General features: G+C 43.4%; 1 protein-coding gene across 1 annotated transcript in view; it reads right to left on the bottom strand.

The window, feature by feature from the left end:
• Positions 1-23797, bottom strand: part of LOC136645137 (heparan-alpha-glucosaminide N-acetyltransferase-like) — a 141952-nt gene that overhangs the window by 7300 nt on the left and 110855 nt on the right. Inside the window, exon 12 of the mRNA XM_066621382.1 lies at positions 12961-13038. Coding sequence (XP_066477479.1) covers positions 12961-13038 — 78 coding nt within the window. The remainder of the gene's footprint in view (positions 1-12960; positions 13039-23797) is intronic.

Genomic DNA, 23797 nt, shown 5'->3' with positions numbered 1-23797 from the left:
CATTAAACAGATCATAACCAAAAATAAGAAACTTTTGTCACTTACGAAATCATTAGCTTCAAATGACAGAAGAGAAAATACACAAATCTTGATCATATTTCAAGAGCTAAGACAGCACAATTTTCATGTGGTCTGCCCTCTCAGCAGTAACATCTCAGCACTGATCAGCAGCTGAGAGCCTGAGGGCCGGATAAAAAGTGTCCTTGGGCCACATCTGGCCTCCGGGCCTGATGTTTGACACCCCTGATTTAACAGAAGAGATTGGTCAAGACTATTTACAACTGACAGGCCTGATGCAGTGCAACCCTACTACCACTCAGTGTAATTATGAGTGAGTTGGTTGTGCACCAATCGCATGACTGTGCTGGGTTCTTATTGTAAAACTAGGCTGTGGTGGTCAGCAGTTGCTGGCCTCTGGCCCAACTCTGATTTTAGATAAGATTTTTTTTTTGTTAGCTGCATCAAACATTTTATGGAAAGACAAAGATAAATGCAGTAAATAGTAATTCTTCCCCCTGCTCGGTTACACCCCCACCTGCATCACTACCAATGCCCAAATCAAATAAGGCTGGGTAATAGCTGTGACTATGGGACTTGGCAGCCAACAATGGTGGGGAACTGAAACACCTTCTGCCATCACTCCTTTCTCAAAGAGCGCTCAGGCAAAACTAGTTGCTAAGCACAGCTTCACTATTGCAGCTCAGGGTATATTATTTTTTATTATTATTATTTGTCTTCCTCTCAAATGTATTGCAGAGACATTATCCAAATTTTCAGAATGCTCCTGGGTTCTTTCCTATGTTACGGATTTCCCCTGTGATTCGGGAGGTTTGGAATTTTGCCCTGAAAAAGAGGTTCTAGGAATCCTCAGACAATCCCTTGCTGGAAGTGGTTCAAATGAGTTGCTAGCCAGATTTTCTTGCCCTGGGTTGAACCAGAGTATCAAAAACACTTTTTAAAATAGAGCCATGATTCATATCAAGCACTGTTGGGCCCCTTTTATGAGAAATGGAAAGATGGAGAGCTACAGCCCCAAGAGTCCCCAGAGCCCTTTATCCAGTGCAAGATGGGAAGGAAGGAAGGGAAGCTAAACACAAGGTCCCAACAGTAGCACCACTGCCTTGCTGCCTTTGTGGCCCGGTCACCATCTTTTCAACACCACTCTTGTCGGAGTGAGCGCTAGGACTGGCAAGGCCTGAACTTTCCTTTGGGTACTTCCAAATAAATCTTGGCTGAGGAATCAAATAAATCTGTGACTGAAGGAAACAGTTAATGCCGCACTTTGTCATGTACCTTCTGCAGTGTTAAAACGCTAAATTAATTAAATAAATCAGTTGATGAAATCACCCTATAAATGTGACAGCACATCGTAATTCAATGCAGATGTGTGAGCAGCGAGTCAAATAGGGGGGGGGAAACGTTATTTGCTGCTACAGCTCTATTTGCATTGAGATGAGAGGGCGTGCGTCTACCCCATAGTCTCTGGTTTGGTGGTTGCTCCTTGCCCCTCATACCAAGGGGAGCAATTGGAAAGAGAGGGAAATATAGGAACTTCCCGCTCCACTAGCCAAGTTTCCACTACTTGAAAAGCAAGTTTCCAGTTGAAACTGCAGTGAGAATACCAGAGCACACATTGTGGTACATGAAGCCATGTACTGTGGCCTGCCAGGTGCTGAGTAACTGCCCTGCTTTTCCTCAAATCATACATTTTAATGCATAAGTAAATGGCTATGGTCTTGGGAAACCTATTCAGGCTGAAGCATGATGATTTGCTCTGTTTCTGTTTAACTTTGGTCGTCAGTAAATGCTCCATCAAGCCGATGTTTTCTAATCATAGCCTATTAGTAGATCATCCCTATGCTCAGCGAACAGCCTAATGAAGACAGTGCCAAACATTTAATCAGAGGTTCATGGAAAATTCAGCACTTTTGAAAGCTGTATCAACAGACTTAAATTGACATAGATTTGTGGTTAAATCAGCTTTGAGAAAGCTTAACAAATGCTTCAGGTTTCACGTTCTATGGAAGAATGAAAGAGTTTTAAAAATCAAGCAGTGTATGTGTGTGTGCACATAAAAGAAGAGAAATGGCTCTAATTGCTTGCACACAACTGTTTTTTTACAACCTTTCAGCCAATATAGAGCAACTGAAAATGCCAGTTGGGAAAAGCTCTACTTTCATGATGGAACTTGTGCTCTATCAGCACAGGCCTGGGCCACTGGCACAGCAGTCATCGCAACAGTGTGTGCAAGGTCTGGGGCTGCCAGCACAATCACCTGACAGCCCCCAGAGTGTACCAGCAACCCCCAGAGCTCCTGCCAGAGCAGTAAATCAGTGGAGGGTGTGTTTGGGGGAGGGAGGATCAGGGTGGGTACTGGGACCAGCCAGAGATGTCAACGGTGGATATCGATGGCCATGCCAATTTCCTATGCCCCTGGTTCGGCTCAACATGCCCACTTAGACCCACTCAGATTTAGGTCCAGTTCTGAGTAGGCCCATTGTGGGCAAGGCAGCAGCAGAGTAGGCAAGTAAAAAATACAAATTAAACTATACCACAATGCAGTTAAAAACAGCAGCTATAGGATGCAAACACACGGTCACATTAAGGGATGCTGATCAGTACATAACACAGCCATTAGTAGCCATAACCCCCGGGGGCTGGGGGATAAGAATAGGCCCTCAGTTTGGCTGTACTTGTCGTAAGAGGCGACTAAACAGCCACAGGATAGATGGGACTCATTAGCCTGGGAAGGCAGCTCATGGGAGAGAAGGAAAACTCTGATCCCAAACCTCCACTGCCTTGTGGCTACATCCAGTTATGGAAAAGGCTTCAGGAGTCAACCTTGAGGCAAAATCCGGAGCTGGAGTCCCTCAGGCAGTTCATGGCTGAACACAGTCATGTTCTGGCCACTCCTGCAACGCCGCTGGAACCAACCGTATTGGCCTCTGCCTTTCCATTGGACCATTTCAGTTACGTAGAGAGGGGGGATTTGCTGCATGGGAAACAGTCTGTCCTCCATATCTACTTTACCCAGGCTTCGCGCACTGGTGAGGACATTCTGTTCCAGAACCACTTTTCAGAGCGTGATACCATAGTCTTCCAAGACTGAATAATAATAATAATAATAATAATAATAATAATAATAATAATAATAATAATAATAATAATAATAATAAACTTTATTTATATCCCGCCCTTCTCCCTAAAGGGTCCCAGGGACCCAGGGACTGAAGGATGCCAACAAGATAGTAGCCATGCAGCCATATGCTCATATAATGTCATAGGTTGGACAAAAGTGGCTTAATTTAGAGTGTGTGCAATTCTGTAACACATGCTGTTAGATGTAGAAGAGAAGAACATGTTACACAATGAAATATGTGAAGCTACTATCCCCTATTACCATGGAGACTGCAGCACAGGAAGCCCCACTTTAATGACTGAACTTTCACACACTCTGCCCAGCCTTTATGGACCACCTGAGTGACTGATAATCATAGCCTACTGTTGAAAGAAGAGTGAATAACAGGGTAAAGCTGAGGGAAGAACCTGTTGATGCACCTCAGCTTCATGTACGTCACCGATGAGATGTGTGGCATTACAAGCCATGTACATAACAACGATCAGCTGAAAGCTTTGACAGGTAAAAAAAACCCAACACATATTACAAAATACAACACAGATAAACACTTTCATCACATGGGGACGTTATGGATTTGTACCCATACAAACACAATTGAAACAACTTGCAGCATCTATGCACACAGCATCTATTTATCTATTCATCATCTAATTTAAAAAAAATCTAACTTAATTTCCTGACTGTAAACAGCAAGATAGCCAGGCAAGCCTCCTAGACAATATGAGTTCCTCAACAGAATGTCATTAGAAAACCTAATGTTTTTAGACAGTACAAATATTGGGACATCAGCTGTTTGTTTCACCTTTACTTCTCTCAAATGTCTTCTACTGATCTAATCTGTATTCCCCGAAACCAGGGAACTCTCCTCCAACCATTTGTTTGCTCAGAACCACAAACCCACATGCTACTGTATCTTTTCCCCTGTGGGGAGAAAAGTGAATTGGTGAGGGTGATTCTGAGCAGACAAACAGAAGAAAAGGATTAAACATCTCCGCTTCTTGTTGTTCCTCCAGTTCTGATCATAGTATCCATTGCTGCTTTTCTGTTTGAAAAAAAAAAACAGTGGAAACACATGTCTGATATGTACTGCCCAATTTGACCATCAGTTTCCAGTTATCATCTTTAATAAATGTTAACAGTAGCACTTTATCTAAACTTAGCGCTTATAGCTACCTTCCCAGCAACATTTTGACATAGGTCACTATTATTTGACAGACAGATGGAGACATTTTGCTCTGTGAGTTCATGTATGTGATGCAGTTGGCTCATGAAAACCCATGCCACAAATCTGTTAGTGTTTAAGGTGCAACACAACATTTTTTTCTTGTTTCTGCTGCAGCAAGCCAACACGGCCTACCATTCTGGAACTTTTCTTTTATAGTCCAATTCTGTTTGGGCGTTCTCTGTTGGCATCCTTCAGTCTCGGAAGACTATGGAATCGCACTCTGAATGGTGGTTCTGGAACAGTGTGTCCTCTCCAGTGCGCGAAGCCTGGGTAGAGTAGATATGGACTGTTTGGGCCTTATGCCATCAGAATGAGTATTCTGGTGGTTTAAGGTCCTTTACAGCTGCTGCAAAATGTGACACACCATTCAGCATGGCCTGACTGCTGCCACAAGTGGTAGCATGTCTGTGTGCCAGCAGCCTGAAGATGCTTGCTGGCTCTAGTCAGGGCAGGGGGCACAAGGGAGGCAGCAGGGCAGAATGGGTTGGGGAGGGGGAGGAACAGGGCAGAGATGGGGCAGGATGGATTGAGACTAGGAAAGGGGCAGTATTGGCAGCAGCAGTGCTGCTGATATCCTATCCCCCTTCCCGACCTCAATCCCCCCAACCTGGGTCCATGCAGACTTGTGCCAGCTTGTAACTGCTATACTGGTCTAGCATAAGGAAATGTCTCTTCCTGCCTTGGGCCTCAGGAATATGACAGGTAGCAAATAATGGTCTGAAGAGGAAAAAAAAGAGAGATCTATTTTCATGTACACTCAGTCGCTTGCAGTGGCAGGCAATGGTAACATTTCTTAACATTACATGCAGCTATCCATCACTGCAGTGGGGGGGGGAACCCATAGTAGGATCATATTTACAGCAAAAGTCACAGCTGTCCCTCACAAAATGAAATTAGGTTTGATTTTGTGTCATGACAATGTTCATTAGTGCCCTCTAGTCTGGAAAGGCAAGATCAGCTAGTTGATGACAGATCCATAATTCATTGCAAAAGCATCATCCGACTGACCACGTGAGGAACTGCAAGCTTTTCTCTGGTCTTGCAAATAATATAAAGTAGATCCACCACCTGTGAAATAGAATTTCACTTGTGCACAGTACAGGCTGAGAGCCCAGTCCTATCCAACTTTCCAGGGGCTCATGCAGCCATTCCAATAGGGCGTGTGCTACATCCTGCAGCGAGTGATTTAACCACCAACTCACAGTGCACACGTGCTGCAGTGCATGTGTGTGGTGTGCTGCTGCATCTATTTTTGTGCGATGCACTGTGCATTTGCACAATATAAAATATGGTTATGTTTCCATGTGAGAGTGAGTTTATGTATAACATGTGCCTCATATGTTGCAGCACATCTGCATGGTGTTGCAATTACGGGCACACTTGGCATTTATATTTTGGGAAGCTGGCTCTACAAGGGCAGCCTCAGTCTGCGAATAGATGCAAATTGGCATGCTTGTTAAATGAGTGGCAGCTTTGACATTTAATAATTTTCTTCATCAGATCAATGGCAAGACAGACTCTGGGTCTATGTGTGGGGCAGGAAAAGAAAAAAGCAGTAATTTTAAACGCAGCCAATGAAAAGAGGCTTGAGAGGCTGGGGCTAACAAACAAGAAGTAGTCTTGCGTATTACTGTAGCTTTTGGAACACACACTGTTTCACCACTAGTTCTGCTTGCCTGTATGCCTACTTGCTCTCTCCTACTCAGAACATACAGAGGACCCTTCTAATTTGCAGGCTTGGCACCTGTGGATTTGATTCAACATGGTTCTGAGCCCATGATGAAGGTTCTCAGAAGACCTCACAGATACAACCAGAAGTGCCTTTCAGAAGCATCTGGAAGGCCTTCTGAGGCATGTGAAGGTCACATGTGGCTTCCCTGTGTCCCAAAGGCCTCCCGGAGGCTACTAAAAGGCACTTCTGGTCAGAAAACCAAACCCCCACCCCCTCCCCACTGATTCCACTATCCATGGAATTTGGTTTCCATGGGGGGTTCTGGAACGGATCCCCCTGTGGATACTGAAGGCCCAATGTACATTTTTAGTTACGGAAAGACCTGAAGTCTCCTCTACACTATGCTCACAAGGAAACTAACCAACCATTCTAACCAACTTTCTTGTGTGGATGCAGCCCTGAACATTTGTCCCCTTATTCTGAGGAACAAATGTTCCCTTACCTTGAAGAGGCCTACATGACTTCCCACCCCCAACACAGGATGCAGCATGCGCCCCATTAGCACAGTTGCATTGGCACGGGAAAGTTAGTTAGAATTGGGCTGTAAAAGGCAGTCACTTGAATGACCTACTACTTGGGGAACAGTGAAACAATACATGTTGAGGAAGTGGTAAACCAAAGCTGCTTCCTAACCCTGAGGTTGCAGTCAAGCAAGGTCGAGGGATAGTTTAGCAGGAAGGCTGCTTTAAAAAGTGCATTGCTAACTGCCCCTGACAGGCTACAGTTGGGTTTCCTACATTGTATGTGGTGCGTGGATCAATGACTTGGAAATATTTTTGCTCACTACAGTCAATTGGGCCTTCAAGGCTTGTTGTATCATGGTCGAACAAACACATAATTTCCATCTTGTCACCTACAATGGTCTTTTCCTATGTCCAAACATTTTCTTTTGACAGGCTCACAGCGAGGGAGAGAGAGAGAGAGCATGAAGTGGTAGAATGTAATAACCACCTGTTCTACCAAGATCAAAATGTGATTTAAAAATTTTTTTTAAAGTTAACCCAGCATTTCTAGTGAATAGAACTTGGGGTTGCAAAGTTAGAATAGCTGCCTGAGACTGTCAAGACCCTCTTTTACCAAACGGACCAAAGGTTTGACTCATATTCATACATTTCCCTCCTACTGCCACAGCAAAATGAATAATGAAACAAATCCACTGCGGGCCCTGGTGGCATGTCATTATCTGCCATTGAAACACACATTAATGCTGATACCAAATTATGAGGCAAACACTGGCCACTTTCTTTGTGTGCACTGAAATCCCTTGTAAAATTAGCAGATTGCCTTCCAAGAACCTGAGGCCTGCACTGAGCGGAAAAGAGGCAAATGTTTTATTCAGAGTTGAGGCTGTTCGACAGAGGGGTCACTGTTTGTAGTGTGTTACAAACAATCTGCTTTTGCCTCTGATGCTTGGGAGGTTTTTGTATTGTTTCAAGCACAAACCACATATGATGGTGTATGTGTAGCTGCCATTGTCCTATCTCTCCTCCTGCATCTTTTCCCCAGTAACTTTCAGTCTATGAAGATCTGTCATGTGATACATTCCCCTGCTCCATGCATCTGACAGCCAATGAAGTGGAATCTGGGTTGGAAACAATTTGTACGTTATCACATCACTAATCTTTGAACTGTGGTTGTGAACTTTTTGTTGGAAAGTTGTATGTAACTATTCTTCTTCATCATCAACAACTTTAAACAGTCCTTGAGTGACGTTGATTAAAGGCAGTGATATATATGCACATTGTGCTGAAACGGGGGGGGGGGAGTAACAAATTTCAAATTTGCATGTTGAAACTTTTGATTTCTACATTTGCAGTATGAGTTTTATATTCTGAGCATCTTTCTCATACCATCTTCGAGGAAATGCGCATTTTGCTGAGATGACTAGGGCATATTTCATCCACACACTGACATCCACATAGAGCTCAATAACAGCCCAATCCTATGCATGTCTACTCAGAAGTAAGTCCCATTAGAATCAATGGGGCTTACTCCCAGGAAAGTGTGGATAGGATTGGGCTGTAAAGCCTGAGTGACTTGTGCTGGGTAAGAGAGAGAGGACTAGCTGGAGATACAAGAGGCACACACCAAGGGCCCCCATCCAAGTGTGTGTTTGATCAACAGTGCCAGTCTCTCCATGAACAAACAGTTGTGCCTTTGTGCAGGGATGGACTGTCTCCGCTTGCATGGATATTGCCTGCAGGTAACATTAGTAAAAGAAATGACTGCAAAAAAGTCATTTTTCAAAATCTTTTTGATTTTTCAAAATAACTAGAAGGTTTCATGAAATGGCTAACATTTCCAGCCATTCCACAAAATTGTTGACATTATGGAGACATGGTGTTTGTCAAGTGCCCTGTACTTGGACAGTGTTATATAAATATATAAGTAATGTGCTATTCTACTGTATCAGCTGTTTCACCTGAGATGAAAGGAGATTGTTCTAGAATCAAGTGTCATCAGGGCAACCACAAAATGCTCTTTGAAACAAATAGGGACGGTTGCTTCCAGTGAATCTATAAGAAGGTAGCTTCAGAAGTGCCTCCTGCTTTTGAGTAAGAATGGAAGTGTATAAGTCTTTAATTTTTTAAAAAATTTACTCCAAAAGCAAGTTTTAAATTATTCTGAGCATGGGAATTTTGAGAACGAGCTACAATGGTCTTCTGAAGGAGCGGGATGAAACAATGTTAACAGAAGGTGATCCAGAATCCCTGTGTGAGTTGAAGTGTGACTTTCAGGTGTATGTGATTAGCCATGTTGTGTAATGTTGTGTTGTGAGTTTCAGGCACTTTGGACAAATTCCAGAGGGGAAGGTTTTATTATCTATTGCAGCAAACCCAGCAATGAGTCTTGTGGGATGTTAAAAACCAATGCATTTATTATGGCATAAACTTTCATGGTCTTGACTTGAGCCCATTTCCTCAAATTACAGAGAAAAAATAACAAACAGCAAGACCTAAAAGGCAGGTGCTCATGCATGTGGGCCACAGGATCAGGGCTGGGAAGTGGGGCTAGGACTGGGAAGCTGCCACTGCCACCAAACCCAACCCCTCTCTGGAGCCAATCCACCTGTCCCATAGGAAAGGGGCAGTTGGCATTTGGACCACCCTTTCCGTAGGGAGGCCTCAGATTAGTCATAGGGAGGGAGTTCCAATTACCCTCCTCCACAGCTTGGGGAGGAGAATTGCCTCCCTGGGCCTGTCTGGCACTCAAGTGATTGCGAACCATGAATGGATGGTATGCATTGCACTGATACTCTTCCTCCAGGAGTCACTTACATCTGGCTCCCAGGTGACATCTCATTCAGACAGCTTACAGCACCAGACCTAATTAGCTTCAAAAGTCATGTCAGCCTTCAGACCATTCTTTGAGCCAACTCCTGGTAGCCCAGTAGTTAAACCCTAACTGCAATTCATGAAATATAGAGATCATTATTCCAAATAAACAGAAATTGTTTTGGTGAAGAATCAGACAGAATGAGCATCCAATAGAAAAATGAAAACGCAATATAGGAAGAAATCCCTCTACTTCTTGTTCAGCCTTTACCACATGTCTTATCGAGAACATTTCCCCCCTCTTGTTAGCTCATTTGCTGTCACTATTAATCAGCCATTGGCCTTTTATGTTGAGGCAAACAAGACTGCATTGAGAACAATGCAAACTGATTAATTTTTCTTTCTTTCTTTTTTTTGTAAATGAACATTCTATTGATTTTCTTAATTTGATGCATCAATCATTTAAGTCCTCATTCAAGTAAGTGACCAGGGAGATACTTCCCGCCTCCCATCACAGAGCCAGGATTTCAAGATTGGGGGATCTTTAAGATTGGCATAATCAGTCTTGACAGACTTGAATTGCAATCTCGTTCAGAAGAACAGCAGGGTCTGACATGGAAGCAAGGCAAAGATCTTGTTCTCTCTGCTTCAGCAACAAAGATGAATGTATCAGTGGGCAGGTATAACTGATAGATTATGGCTAAGTTTGTGTTTGGTACATGCTGAATATTGCGAATTACACTCATGGGCTCCAATGAAGATACTTAAGGGCAGATCACAGAATAGTGCAGAGCAGCCCAAAGAGAATCTAATGTGCATGTCATCGATGGCAATATGCAACTGAAAGATTTAATATAAATTTGTTGCATCAGACCAAAGATTCATGAACTAGTCCAGCACTTTTTTGAGCAACAGGCAACCAGAGGCCTACGTAAGGTAAGCTCATAAGGACAATATGAAGTGATGCCCTTTTCTACACTCAACAAAAAATGACTAGATGTCCATCAAGGACATGACAGTTCTACCAAGTATGGTGGCCCTGTTGAGCCATCCTAACAGCACAATTCACAGCAGCCACTTAGATAGCCCACACACGTAACCTATGAAGACGCCGGTTCATACAAATGGTGTATGATGCAGTGAGAGCACGTTATGGGTATGACTTTGGCAGCAACTCTGTGCCCCCAAGGTGCTCATGTATGGATCACCACCAAATGTGAGGTTCTGTGAATGGCAACTCTGCATTGAGTCTGAGGGCCCAATCTATCCAACTTTCCAGCACAGATGCAGCCGCAATGTAGCCCTAAGGTAAGGGAACACCCTTTCTCTTATCTTGAGGAGGCCTCTGTGACAGCTCCCCCCACCCCAGGATACAGCTTACGCCCTGTTGGCACAGCTCCACCAGCGCCGGAAAGTTGGATAGGACTGGGCCGTCAGCCTGTGCTAATTGAAGTGTTAACAACCGCTATAAGATTTGCCCTTGACTAACAAGCATTGACCATTCGGATTGGCTAATCATCGAAATGAAAGGCAAAGGACTAACAGACCTAAAACACTCTCCTTTTTTTGTTTTTAAATGGTTGCAAAAAGAGATCACTTGCTTATGGCAGGTGGCTGTCATAGGAACGTTTCCATGTTTCACGGTCAATGATGTTAAACATTTGGCATGACTACAGCTCCTGAGTGGGACACAGAGAAACTTGTCTATGTCTTGGCAAACCATCTTTTTGGATCTGAAGCAGACTAATAAAAATTATGTGCATAACTTATAAGGTGAATGGAGAGAAAGGGACGGGAAGAGGAGATTTTTAGCAGTCTAGCTAAGTGCTTTAATGAAATATGGTGAGAACTCATATAATTTTTGAAATAAAATGCGCAATGGGCCCCAAGCCAGGTGAAAACAAAAATAGAAAGGGAAGGAACAGTAGCAGCACAGTCTGTTCTCTACCCTTGTTGGGTCAGTGTCTCAAGTCTGGCCTTCAAACATGGGAAGAAAGAAGACTCTTGCTTTCTCAAAAAAAAAAATAAAAAAAATGTCTTAATACATTAGCACCTAGAAGAAAAAAAATGTTTATACAGAAAGGAAAGATATTCTTTAAAAGAACCACAGCATGATGGTCCCGATTTAGCTCTGCACATACAGAATCATTCTAGCTGGTCTCCTGCTATGGTTGAGTAGTTAGAAAGCAGCTTTGTGGACTAGTCAGTGTGGGCTCTAGATCTCCACTTCTTCTTTTGTCTGCCACATGCTGATGGTTATGGCAAGCCCCTTTGCTGGGCTCAAACCCAGAGCCTGGTTCCCAGCCTGCATTGCTGTGCAGTGAGCTACCAGCCTTGCCTGAGTGCTGTTGAGCTTCCTTTGTGACTCGAGCCAATCCCTCCTCTGGTCAAAAGAGTTCTTTCCAGCTGCTGAACTCTCCTACAAGGGTTCAAACCCATGCCCTAGAGAGACTGGTATGTTTACTTCCCATGGCTCCCATCTTCCAAGAGAGCTAACTTCCATCCCTTGCTCTGCTGTAGCGTTTGTGTGAGCCGCATCAGGGACTTGAACTCTGGGTTCTGGAATTTCTAGCAGTTCTCTGCTTTTGCCTTCTTGCTGTCTTTATCACCGTAGCTTCTGTTAGGGTGGGGGCGTTGTGGCATCCTTGTTTTCTGTGTGTGTGTTGGGAGGGCATGCTATTGGAGCATCTTCCCATGCTTGGCAATAGTGACTATTGCTGTGTTACTCATGCAGGCCTTTTAATAAGAACCTGGTTTCCATCCCCTATTCTTGATCATGCCACGTCATATCAATATTTCTTTCCCCACTTTCTTCTTTCTTCAATTTTAGGTATTTCTTCTCTGTCTCTGTTCATGCTGCCCCTGGAAACTGCAGGTATTCCCTTGAACAGACTGATTTCACATTTTGAAAGCCATGCAGACCTTGGCAGTACTGTGTAGTTCTGTTTTTCAGACTGCATTTGATATACAGTAATTAATATTGATTCAGCTGAAGTCAGCAAGTGGAATGATAATAAACAGGCTAATAAGAAAAATTCGATTTTTGATTAATGGAGCAAGATAGGAAAACAATGGTAACTGTATTTTGAACCTTGCTTTTCTGTCAGAGGCTAATTTTTGACTTTTTACAAAAAGTGAAGACTAGGTGATTGATCGGGTGGTGGTGATTTTTCCCCCCCACTTAAGGGAACATTAAACAGTGAGATTTCCCACCTGCAGTCTGAAGTAATACAATCCATTCTACCAGATCAGACGTTTACCACCTTATTAGACCAGGCCTCACTGGAACACTTCATCTAGTAGTCCCTCTCCTTTCCTATTGTGGTTTGAGGTTGATTCCCCACCACAAAGGGGGAACAAGGAGTCAGGCAGGGTCTGTGTGCACTCGACTATTTCTGATAGATATTTTATAACAAAAGCAGGTGCTTTGAACTGCTAGGGATAGTGTGCAGCACACACTCCTAGCCCCTGAACATTTCCCCCTCAAATTATCCACAGTTTGCAAGCAACTAGTGCAATTAAAAATAATGAGGGCTTGGCAGCACTGCTAATTCTATTATCTTCAAAGCATCAGGCTTCAACAACTTACCAGCAAAATAGCCCAAATGAGAAATCTCTTCAAAATGCTCAGTGGATGCTGGCGATATATTAGGATAATCTTCCCCGCCTGAAAATTATAAAAACAGAAAGAAAATACAATCAGGAAGCCTGTGATTATTCCCTGTAAGCGAATATGATTTCCTTGTACTCAGAGCAGCAGACTAACTAAGTGTTGTGGTGGCAAAGGACTGGTTGATCACACACTGTCCTTTGACACAAGCAAAAATGGAAAAAGCCATTAGGGACAAGGAGCCATATTTGCATTTGCTGTTTTAACCACTTTAACTTCTTTTTGTTGAAAAATGCAATACATTAAATACATAAATAATAGCAATTGTAATAACACTGAATTACCAGGGACGGTGCAAAGCCCACCTCAGGTAAAAAAAAAAGGGGGGGAACAGAGATATCTAACAATATGCAAGCAACCTGTGCTTGTTAGGCAGCTGAAATTTTTGGATTGGCCTTCTGCCCTTGCGTGGTCCACACAGCAGTACTTCTGCCTTGCAGGCTTTTCAGCCCTCAGTTCCAGCAACTGATCTCACGGATCCTCTCAAGAATTGCAAAATCTCTCACCGCAACATATCTAATGGATCTAGTCTAGCTTTCTTTTTCAAAAGCAGCCATCCACATTGCTCTGGAAGCTCACAAAACACTTGCATCCAACATTTGGAAACTGCTAGAATATGGGTTAAACATGGCCTGCAGGACTCTACAGGGCAGTATACAGTATTGTTCACTTGCCTGAGACCCCTTAGCTATCCTCTGCGGTACTTGTAAGAAGTGTGTCCCTTGTGCAACTTCCTTCCTCTCTTCTCTCACATGTTCCTTCTCTCTCTTTCTGACCATCGAAGGAACAACATCCAGACTCCTGAACTCTGTTCTTGAATGAAAGGCAGCCATTGCTGAAGGCAACCAACCCCTTTATTTCTGTCAGGTCTATGTTCTGGATAAGGCAGAAACACAGCCAACAAGGTGGTTCAGGAACAGGTGCAGATTGCTGGAGTCAGCAGGATCAGCAAACACCTGTGACTGCGGCTTAGCCTACACTGATTGGCCACTCCAACTACTTAATGTTTGGTCTGTTGAGCTTCCAGTGCAGCAGTAGGAGTGTAGTAGGAGACTACTGAACTGCTGCCAGTAACTTGGGAGGCTGGATGTGAGTATATACATGTTGTTACTGACCATGGAATGAACTTTGACTGTGTATCTTGGAAAACTGATTTGGATTTGTTGCTTATGGACTGACTGCTCATCGTGCTGACAAGGACTGTTTACTGATTACTCTACCTGTGATAACCCTTGCTCTGAAATATAACCACTGCATTCAAAGAACTCTGCTGGTGTATGCTGTTTTGTGTGCCTGCTCATCCAAGGTTCCATACAACTCTTTACCAGACAAAGGGTTGCAGCTCTATCAATTTCCACACAAAGAGAACAGTTATAGGATGCTCAATATGTTACAGAAACCTGTGAAAGTACTAGGGCAGTGTTTCAGAAACTGTGGGTTATGATCCACTGATGAGTCATGACCTAATTTCTGGTGGGTCCTGAAGCATTGAGCAGAGCCTTCAATGTAAACAGAGGTGATGGCAAGATTAGTTAACTAATTGCGTTTAGGCAAAATGAGGAGGCTGGCAGGCTTTCCCCATATCCAATGCCGGGTTGGGGCTGCCTGGGGCTCAGTCCAGGGCAAGGGGAAAGCAGTCCCCTTACCACTGGTAATGTCGTAGCAGCACAAGTGCCAGATCCTGGCCCCACCTCCATTCATTCACGGCCTGCCCACTGCCCACCCTCCCCCACCCTGGAATGCCTGCCCTCCCCAAGTCCCTTTGACTTTCTCCTTTGACTTTCTCCTTGCGCCAGCCTACTCCAGTTTCAGGATTGTGCCCTCAGGCCCTGAAGCTATTCAAACATCAGATAGCTGCTAATTACCTGGCAAACAGCTCAGCTCCTGTAGTTTGCAAGATAGCTTCTAACTGCCCTGCAAAAGTACTGAACAGGTATTTTGCAAACTGCAGGAGCTAAGGTCTTGAAGAGCAACTAGCAGCTATCTTGCAAACAGCAGATAGCAGTTTATTTGCATTTTAAAAATTAAAAAGTGCACCTAATATAAATACACAAATATGGAGATGTAAAAAGAAGGGACACAAATATTCAATACCAGAACACGTTTGACTGGGAATCAGTTGTCCAGGAGGCAATGGTCCTATCACTACCTCTGATACCTCAGAAGATGCATGCATAGGTGAAACTGTAAGAAAAGGATTTATTTTTGGAAACCTTCCCTTCCTCTGATCCTGTGTGTGTTTATTAACAGCAAACTGTCTGGGTGGTTGAACTTACCAGAGGAACTGAGTTCTTCTTCTGCTTGCTAGAACCTTGGAACCCCCTTTTTCAACAAGTGCTTTACTGCTTCTGAACATGGAGGTTCCATCTGTCAATTGTGACAAATAGATCGGTTCTCTACGACAATGAGTCCAGATGACAGCCACTAGCTGGCCAGATCCTTCTTCCCCCACATTCAGTTAATCAGGCTCTCATTCAGAAGCTAGTGGAGGGATCAGTTTCTTAGCGTAACTGATTGTACAACACGACTTATGTTGGGGTTTTGGTTACCTACCAACTCAAGTAGTAGGGATACATCCCATGCAGAGGGCTGCAATGCAGACCAAGAATGAGAAAAATTATATAGCCTTCCCCTTGTCAGAAAGGAAACAGTTCAGATACTTATTAACTCCTGAATGAAAGTGGAAGGGGAAATATTCTCTCGAATATCCTCTTAGCATAATCTCTTCCCAAGATCCAATCCCCCAACCAAGCAGGGTCTCCATATACATTTCAAAATTGCTCTATCATCACGTAAGATTATGAGAGATTTTGTTAGCTGAACTGAGACCCGACACTGTGATAACAGCATAGATAGTGAGAACTCTGTGAAGGACAATATTTTCAATGAAATCATATTCTCTGGCAGAAAGTGTCTATGGCAACTTTCCACTATGCTCCTTGAGTAGGAAGCCATTCAGAAAGATAAGCAGAACTCTTTGCCAGATATCCTGAAAGGATTCCAAGTAAGACCATTAAAGCAAACAGAATATCTTAAGCAACAAAGACATCAATATCCATTCTTCTCTAAAGGCAAATTTGCTTCATCCTAGTACTGTAATTAATAGTATAAAAGACTAGATCCTGCACAGGTATTGATGAAGACAGCCTTTGTCTTCAGATTAATTTCTACTAAGGCCAGAGATACAGGAGGCAAGCCCTATATATCTTCAAAAGCCAGGCTAACCAGTTCCAAATAATGCACATGAAGTATCAAAAATGAATGAAGGGATTGGAGAACCCGTTTGATTTTGATCTTGTTTCTCATATGTTCAACTGAACTATGTCATTAATGCAGTTAGGGCTGGTTCACTCATGCATGTTCAACCCTTTGATGCATCAAGTGGGAATTAGCATGTGTGAATTAGCCATCACAGATGGTTGAAAATGGCTGCTTTAGTACCAGGAATCACTTTTTAGAATCTGTCAGGACCCACCAGAAGTGATGTCATGACTGGAAGTCATCACATCATCAAGCAGGAAAATTTTTAACAATCCTAGACTGCAATCCTTTCCACACTTATCCAGAAATAAGTCCCATTTACTATCATTGTTAAAAGCATATAGAGTAGCCTGTTCAAAGTACAGATCTGTAACATTTCCCCAATACAGTCACATGCCATTGTAGCATCAAGTCTAATATAAAAATAAAATATTGAAATTAATGGGGACCCACCTGAAATTGGCTCGCCACCCACCTAGTGAGTCCGGACCCACAGTCTGAGAAACACTGCTCTAGCACATGACCCTTCTGATGTTACATGTGTTTTTAGCCAGTTTCCAGATAATTCCATACATGTGTTTTAAAACTTAAGTAGGGAAAAATAACATTAAAAGTGATCCTGATATGGTTTCTCAAGATGGGCTTTGGGCTTCAACAAAAGAAGGTTGGGGCTAAAGTATTAAGATAATGGAAAAGTTGAAGGAAATCTGGATTGGTTACATGCATAATCTTTGTCACCTGAACTGCCATTTTGGCTTAAAAGTCAAGCTCTTTTCCTCTTGAACTTACATTTCAGGAGTTTTATTTGTCAGCATTTTAAACATATTCCAACTATCTAATCTGGTATGGTATTTTTAAAATGTATAAAGGGTTAAATTAGCAAATGCAATTTTAAGCACGAGCAGTACAGATTCATGGAAATTATGTGGACATACTAACAAGAAAGTACTATACAGCAGTTTACCTTTATGCAAGGATTAAATTGCCCAGCAACAGCAGTACAGTTCTATTTTATAATATATAAGTAAAATTGTTCTAGGTAAAATAAGTGTTCTAGGACTGGAGAGGTTTGAATTTAAATTCAGACAGCCATGAACCTCACCAGGTGACTCGGGGTCAGTCACACTCCTTCAGCCTAGCCTACCTCACAGGGTGGTTGTGAAGACAAAAGGGGGGGGAGGAACATGTATACTGCCTGCAACTGTGTGAAGGAAGGGAAGGATAAAATGTTATAGATAACTGCCATTGTACACACCTATAAAAGTGTATTTTTGAACCACTTTACTTCCCACCAAGTCCCATGAAAACTAATGGTTCTCCAGAATCAGGGCTAAATATTTCATCTATAGTTTTTATTTAACGTGTTAATATACCATTACTAGCACCTGACACTTTTTCATGCTCTTCATAGCTCTGGAAAAAGAAGCTTGCAAGAGTCCTTAATGAGAAAAAGAATGGTATTGACTGTCTCAAACCCATCAATACAACATTATAGGAAATAAGAAAAAGAATTCTGGTCTTTTTTTGGCACACGCTAATATCTTGTCTTTGTATTTGGGCTGGAAGTAGTCTTCAGTCTAAAAAAATGTGAGTAATGTGACTGTCACAGTGATTAATAACTGAATTTGTGTTGCAAAACCCTTGTTCTCCCTTCATTTTTTTATTACCCTTTCTCAAACAATGAGGAGGACTCTGTGGAGAACAAACGCAAAATGTCAGGGCTTTTAAATATGGTTGGAAAAAATTTAAATAATAAAAAATCACTGCTACAGCAAACTCAGTGTATTATTCAAAAAGGAAAGGTTGCGTTAGAAAAAGGAGAGGGGTTTCTACAAAGCCCTGGTCCATCTGCCCTCTGAGCATCCACAGTTTAACAGTCACGTCACCTAGGAATTCATTAGGTGGCAAACCACTGTCTCACCACCTCAGCCTGTCCCCTCCATTTAAAAAAATATGAAAATAACAATATGCCTTCATTTGTTATTTAATAAATGCTAAAATAATGCACAGGAAACACTTTGTGCAATAAGAAAAAATGCAGTAGCATTAGCAGCAGCAACCGTTGAACACTTGTACCAAAACACAACAGCAGGACTGAATCCAGCAAAAGATTATGAGCCTCAGACAGAAATATATAATACAGCACTGTCTCTCAAACTGTGGGTTGGGACCCACTAGGTGGGTCCCCGTTCATTTCAATACTTTATTTTTAATATATTAGACTTAATGCTACCAAGGCATGTGACTGCATTTGTCACAGATCTGTACTGCTATGAAGATGCTTTTAACAATGATAGTAAATGGGACTTACTCCTGGGTAAGTGGGGGTAGAATTGCAACCTAGGATTGTTAAAAATTTTCCTGCTTGATGATGTCACTTCTGGTCATGATATCACTTCCGATGGGTCCTGACACATTCTCATTCTAAAAAGTGGGTCCCGGTGCTGAAGGAGTGAGAAACACTATAATACAGTATTGTTTCATTCCTGCTCAACATTTGATGGCACTTCATCCCTCTCAGTTTGTTCTTTCCCCGAATGGCACAGGTGCCATCCCAAGCAGAAGAGAGCGAATGCAGAAGACTAAAAACAGGAAAGAGGCTGAAAGTTTGACAAGTTTTTCTGCAAAGAAAAAAAAAAGGACAAAACATCAAAATAAGATGCTTTCTTGTTGACCTCAGCATTGTCATCTCAACATGCAGGACAAAGTGAAGTCACTGCTTGAAAGAAGGCAAGTTGATACTCTGCCTCCTGACTGAATCTGTGCACAAAGAAACATAAGTCTGAGAGGGGACAAAGAAGAGCTTGCATCTTCCTTAGCAATGGTTTGCATTCGTGCAGGAAACTGTAGATTGTTAGGAATGAGTCACATGTGTACAAATGGGACATCTCTTTAAAATCTGAATGTACAAAATGTGTGTGTGTGTGTGTGTGTGTGTGTGTGTTCCAATGGGTGAACTTTTGTCATGTTAGACCAGCGCTGCTCAAACCCAGGCCCGGGGGCCACTTCCGGCCCCCAGGGGGGCCCCCATCTCCAATGGGCACGCAGCCCACTGAAGACTCATCGGGGCCTGCGCTGACTCAATCCACGAGATCCGGGTCTGGCTTTTCCTCACTGCCTTGAGCTTCGCATCTGCAAAGCTCAGTCGACAGCGAAGGAAAGACCAGCCCAGTGCATGCGCAAGGCGTTGCCATGTGGGGAGAGGGAGAGTGCACCGGAGAGATCACCCACGCGAACGAGAGCCCATGCACTCCACCGCTGCCGCCAACACCACCACCCAGCGGCAGGTGATTGAGCGTTCCGGCACCGCCACAACCAAAACCTCAGAACAGTAGCACCTTGAAGATGCCTCCCTCTCTCTCTCTCTGTGTTAAAGTGCTTATGATCTGATTTGAATTCATTCATTCATGTTCCATCTCTAATATATTCATTTGCATCTTTTTAGATTGTGAGCCCTTTTGGGACAGGGAGCCATTTAGTTATTTGATTTTTCTCTGTAAACCGCTTTGTGAACTTTTAGTTGAAAAGCGGTATATAAATACTGTTAATAATAATAATAATAATAATAATAATAATAATAATAATAATAATAATAATAATAATAATAATAATAATAATAATAATTTTTTTTTTTCTGACCCTCAACATAGTGTCAGAGAGATGATGTGGCCCTCCTGCCGAAAAGTTTGTGCACCCTCATGCTTTGTTCCCCCCTGCTTCCCCCTACTATACCTGTGCAGGCAGCACAGGTGATAGTGTTGGCTCCTGTTGGACTTGTGCTCACCAATCCTTGCAAAGGTCAACCTTTAAAAAAAAAAAGAAGTCTTTGCTATTTGGGGAGGCCCTGTGGACTGCTAATAAAGCATCAACCGGAAAGTAAAGCAGCCGTGAGTCATTCCTAACAGGCTTGTTAATATGGTGGTGCTGATGGACAATTTTCAGCCACTTGTCCTTCTAAGAAATGTCAGGCTACACCTGGTAGGTGATGCCCCTGACATTCAGAGGACTTCAAAGTGATATGAGTAATTGTCTCCAGTGGGAATGAACACTTATCTGCCACATAAGACTGAAGCACACAGCAAGTAAACAAGGTCCCGAACGCTTGCAACAAAAAAAGGCAATCTAACGGGCAGGTCAAACCCTATGACAACAGCCAGCTCATGCTTTCCACTATACTATACCCACCCACAGAAAAAGAATAATGGTATGATGCAGAACTATACACATAAACCAATGACTTCACAGGAACCATTTGTGCAATATCACCCACCACTTTTTTAGAAGAAGAAGTTAGGAAGTTAAGAAGAATAGGAAGGCACTATTGTGGTGGGTTGTACGCAAGCACATGTGAAAGCATGCTAGCATGGAAAAGCCTAAGACTTGCTCCCACGCCTCACTTTACATTGATACATGCCTCATTGTACACGCCTCATAAGACATTGATACCAGGACTACATGTGAGGTAGCTGTAATTTTTATCATAATGTGGATCACTTATTTTCTGCATTTCATACATTGCCATCTGAGAGTTGATAACACAATATTGTACATTAGCAGAGCAAGGGAACAAGAGCAGACCACCAGTGGCATGGAAAAGGAAGTTGTGGGGTGTTTCAGCAAGCACACAGCAAGAACTCAAGATTGTAGAGGGACATTAAGGCTTCAATTTCTGTTCTTAACATGTTATATTCCAAATAAATACAGTACTGCGAAAGTTTATGTCTGTTGGCTTTTCATAACATACATATGTAGAAATGAATTGATCTCTACACACTTTTCTGTACTATTCACCACTATGCATGAAAGATGTAAAATCCATCTGTTGACCCAAACATGCCTACAGAAGATCATACTGGTTTCAGTGAAACTTGCATTTCTGTAAGGGCCCAATCCTAAACTTGCCAGTGCCAGCAATACACATGTACTGCTGGCTCTGGGTGTCACAAACAAGCCATAAAGCACGTTTGCAGCACCTGGTGAGGAGGGAGCATCAGCATTGGGTCTCAGCACGAGACCATGGAGGAACTGCCGACAGTATCACTACCGGGCAATGATGAGGCTTCTCAGGGTGGGGGAGAGGGCGGAACTGGAAGGGGGAGATCAGTTTTGGGAGGAGGGGCAGAGATGGTGGCAGTGTCTACCCTATCCCCCCTTTCTGGATGGGCAGCCTGACAGGCCTCATCGAGTCTGGGCCTGCTCAATAGCGGACACAGATCCAAGGAAACTGGGGCTGCAGCCATTTTGGTGCTACTGTAGCCTACAGCAGCTGTTTTCAAACTCGCCAGGAGTTTGGAAACTGCTGTAAGTCCTTGTGGGGGCAGGGGGGAGGCAGTGGGGGAAGGCAGCGGCGCGATCCCCAGGATTGCACTACCCAGGGGGCTGCAGGGGCTTGGGTGCACTTGCCAGAGCCTCCTGCAACCTCCTGGGGGTGTGGGGAGCCCTGCGTAACCGTCCGCAGGGCTCCCCAATGCTTCAAAAGTTAAAGTGAAGCTATCGCGCTCCACTTCTGGTTTAGCGGAAGTGGAGCACGATCGCTCCACTTTCACTTCTAAAAGCATCGGGGAGCCCTGTGGACACTTGCGCAGGGCTCCCCTCACCCCCGGGGAGGCTGCAGGAGGCTCTGGTAAGTACAGCTAAGCCACTGCAGCCCCATGAGTGGCGTGATCCTGGGGACTGCGACGCTGCCTCCTCCCTGCCTCCTTGTTATCCCCCTCCCTTAAGAGAGCAGAGGCCAGGGCCCACATGCTGGGGTGTTGCGATGCCCCAGTTTGAAAAGCCCTAGTTTATAGTGTCGGGGCAGATTGTATGGGGCTGCCCATGTACTTAGGATTATAGTCTTGAGATTCTCAGGACCATTTCACACATATGTGTTCATCACTCATTTACTGTAGTATCAAGTACTGACTTCTTGCATCTCTCAATGAGCCTTTGCAAATAAATTAGTCCAGTTAGAATGTTCATAACAGCTGATGTCAACAACATTTTTATGAGGAGACAGTTCACACATTCAGCTGAAAGGCCATCCAGTGATGATGCACTGAACATCAAGCACCAAACATGCATATGTGAGTCGGCCCTGTGAAGTACCACTGACTGTTCACAAGTCCCTCCTAGGCTGCATGCAGCTCAAGGGCTACATGTCAATCATCTCTGATCTCAAGGTTTTACTTTCCAAACAGTGCCAGCCCAGTATGTTTTTGTGCTTGAAAACAAAAAAACAAACAAACCCAAATGTTATTTTCAAATACACTAATGGACATTCATTGGAATGTTCTTGTGCAGTACCCTGATTGATATGAAATGGGTGGTACCAGTAAACATCCTAGGTCTGCAGCTCATGGGCACAACAGTTTGTTTCCACTCGCTGCTCTCAATAGTGCCTAAAAATCTTTCCGCTAAGGCAGCTGGCACACACTGCCCCTTGGCAGGGTCATAACCATTATTAATTTGTTGCTTAAGCTCAATATAGTCAAGAAATGACTGTGTGAATGCGTAATTAAAATGCTCGTCATCGATCAGTTAAATTTTAAACCATGAACACCTGTTGGCGATCCAGTCTAAGAGCCTGTTAATGACTGCTTTCACAACTTCTTCTGTGCAAACCAACATATGTCCAAAGTTTTAAGTCACATCTACCAGTACGGGTGAAAATGGGAGCCTCTACGCATTCTTCTTGCCTGGATCAAACAGAAAGGTGACCGAAGCCATGTGGGAATGTGCCGTAAAATGTGGTTGAGTCCTGAATTAAGTTTGCAAAGTCCTAGACATATGCACTTCTTTGTCACCCTTTTCCCAGAAAGAGCCAGCAAGCACAAGTTTCAAATCAGTTATGGGAAAAGCACCCCTGGAGAGTTAAAGTCTGCGTTCCATTTCTAATAACTGGTCCCAAGTGTGGCTTTGTCAAAATTCATGGATCTGTCAGAACTGAACTCAAAGTCATGAAAACAGGTGGCTTTGTAAGAGCTCTAGTATTTTTGTTTTCTGTCTGAGCCACCAATGTGACATTTTCACCCAAATCCTAATCCACTTTCCAGCACTGGCATAGCTGTGCCAATGGAATGTGTGCTGCATCCTGCAGTTCAGTGGCAATCATGGAGGCCTTCTCAAAGTAAGGAAATGTTTGTTTTCTTACCTAGGAGCTGCACTGCCTTTACATTGGTGCCGGAAAGTGAATTAGGATTGTGCCCTTAGTCACTTTTGAACTCCAATCAGATAAATGAAGGTAGGTACATAAAAGGAAAAAATCCTCACTGCAAGCAGCACTGCCAGAGATGGCCTTCAATGGATGGGAACCTGGATGGTTGGGACCCAGTCTGGATGAGAGGATACAACCCCACTGTGACTCAACCACTTCTCTGCATTTGACTAGTTTTGGAGAGAAGGAAAGAACCATGTGGTGGCTTATCTGCAGAAGCTGCGCTAGTGAAGGGTTTGAATAGTAACTGGTTCCTTGGTGTCAAGGGCAAGCTACAAGGTTGGCCTTGCCATGAAGCAA

Source organism: Tiliqua scincoides, chromosome 3, assembly GCF_035046505.1.
Source record: "Tiliqua scincoides isolate rTilSci1 chromosome 3, rTilSci1.hap2, whole genome shotgun sequence".
NCBI lineage: Eukaryota > Metazoa > Chordata > Lepidosauria > Squamata > Scincidae > Tiliqua > Tiliqua scincoides.
This window is presented reverse-complemented; position numbering and strand designations above follow the sequence as displayed.